The sequence below is a fragment of the Haematobia irritans genome, chromosome 2 (genome assembly GCF_050003625.1).
Source record: "Haematobia irritans isolate KBUSLIRL chromosome 2, ASM5000362v1, whole genome shotgun sequence".
In the NCBI taxonomy this organism is placed as follows: domain Eukaryota; kingdom Metazoa; phylum Arthropoda; class Insecta; order Diptera; family Muscidae; genus Haematobia; species Haematobia irritans.
Window position 1 is genome coordinate 112,288,898 of NC_134398.1, and position 2,142 is coordinate 112,291,039.

Here is a 2,142-nt window from a genome sequence, read left to right on the forward strand (position 1 = left end):
CCTTAACCGTGTCTGGAATTTTGTAGTTTTGAATTGAGTCTACTCTGTCGGGAAGCGGTCGTATGCCATTTTGCGTTACCAAATATCCAAGAAATTTTAACTCAGGAACTCCAAAAGTGCATTTCTTTAGATTTATGGTAAGTCCAAATTCACGTAAGCGTTCAAATAATTGACGTACAAAAAATCCAAGTCTCTTGTGACTTCGTGCATGAAGCGCTGAAATGTTTGCGCGGCGTTGCACAAACCAAACGTCATTCTTTTGAATTCATAGTTACCTATTGGGGTAGTTATCGTTGTCTTTTTGATGTCATCCTGGGCCATTGGAATATGGTGTTATGCTTTCACCAAGTCAATAGTGCTGAAAATTTTCTTGCCATTTAGAAGAGCTCCAAAGTCGTGAATATGCGGAACAGCGTATCGGTCAGGAATAGTTCGAGCGTTTAAACCTCGGTAGTCTCCACAAAGGCGCCATTCACCACTTGCTTTCTTCACCATGTGAAGTGGACTAGCCCAACGGCTATTCGATGGTCTGCATATTCCGAGTTTCACCATTTCCTCGAATTCCTGCTTCACTATTAATAACTTCTCTGGTGAAAGACGGCGAGGTTTGCAGAAAACTGGTGGTCTGCTGGTTGTCTCTATGTTATGCTCAACTGAATGTTTTGCTTTTGCATGAAAATTAATTTTCGTCAAGTCTACAAATTCTTGAATTATCGGCGAGAATTCTTTCGAAAATGAAACATGCGATACGAAAATGTCATCCATTGAAGCACTGGACCCTTTGCAGCACAACTTCGACTTCGGATGTATTAAAGAATTGTTCTTGATATCAATTAATAAACCATATTTACCAAGAAAATCTGATCCAATAATAGGCTTCTCAACGTCAGCAATAACAAAGTTCCATTGGAATGTCCGATTCATACCCAAATCTATGGTTAATGATTTCGATCCGAATGTTGGAATAGACGTTTTGTTGGCAGCATATAGAACTAACTTGCCAGGGGGTTGCTTGCGTTGTAATTTTGATACAGGATAAACTGTCAAATCTGCTCCTGTGTCTACCAAAAACCAGATTTTCGACTTCACATCTCGAACAAACAGGCGACAAATCTCTTGGCTGCAATCGTCTGTCAATATGGACGGTGCGGCATTTAGTTTTCCGATGTATTGATTCTGTAATTGCAGGGTGAAATACACTTCTTTGCTTTTGCACCGAAATTGAAATGATACCAACACAGTGGTTTGTTTTTGTTTAAAGATTTGGATCGACTTCGTCTTCCGGAAGATGATTTACTACGGTTTATTGCATTTCCAAAAGATTCCATCTTTGCGCATAGACTTTCTAGCTTTTTCTCAATATCATCTAGACGACTTCTAGACGGTGTAATCGCATATACTTTAGACTCGTTGCAATCAGATATTTTGTCTGCCACGGTGGAAAGCTTTTCCAAACTGTCATCGCTAACGGAAAGGATTGCTTTCATTTGCGCAGGGAGACGTTGCATCCAGAGTTATTTTAAAATTTCATTTGAAACCTTACCTTGAGCTAGAGACCTCATTCCATTTAATAGCTCAGACGGCTTCTTGTATCCAAGTTCAACGTTCGTTAACTGCTTTTTTAAACGTTTTTCTTCAGAATCTGAAAAACAGCTTACCAATTTATCTTTCAATGTTCCATACATATTTTCAGCTGGTGGGTTTATGATAATATCATGCACTTTTTCCAAGATGTTGCTTTCAATTGATGCGACAATCGTATGAAATTTTGTAGAATCTTGAGTAACACCAGCCATTATGAATTGAGATTCCATCTGCTTGAAACATAGCAATGGGTCCGATTGCCAAAATGGTGGAGCCTTAATTGCTACACGAGAAATTTCCATTGATGTTGAAGAACTTCCTCCTGGGTTTGCCATTTTACTTAAAATCTCCACAAAGTATGATAAACGTGTTCAACAAATATTTTTCGGGGTCACTAATTTGTAGTGGTTCGTAGAATTTATTCCAATTAAAACGCACTACAATTAATTTTTTTTATAAAAAACTTAAAGTTAAACGTTTATTATATTACATGTTAGCCTGATACCGAAACAGGCAATTGACGTCCAAATGCATTATATCTAATTATACAATTATTTT

The 2,142-nt window shown here is 37.9% G+C and overlaps 1 protein-coding gene across 1 annotated transcript; it reads right to left on the bottom strand.

Annotated features, from left to right (window-relative positions):
• Positions 1-333: 333 nt before the first annotated feature.
• LOC142224999 (uncharacterized) lies at positions 334-1,919 on the bottom strand. Its single transcript, XM_075294774.1, has 3 exons — positions 1,544-1,919; positions 1,311-1,480; positions 334-1,176 (listed from the first exon to the last, which is right to left on the bottom strand). Exons 1-3 carry the CDS (start codon positions 1,917-1,919, stop codon positions 334-336), a joined length of 1,389 nt encoding a protein of 462 aa, XP_075150889.1.
• Positions 1,920-2,142: the final 223 nt, after the last annotated feature.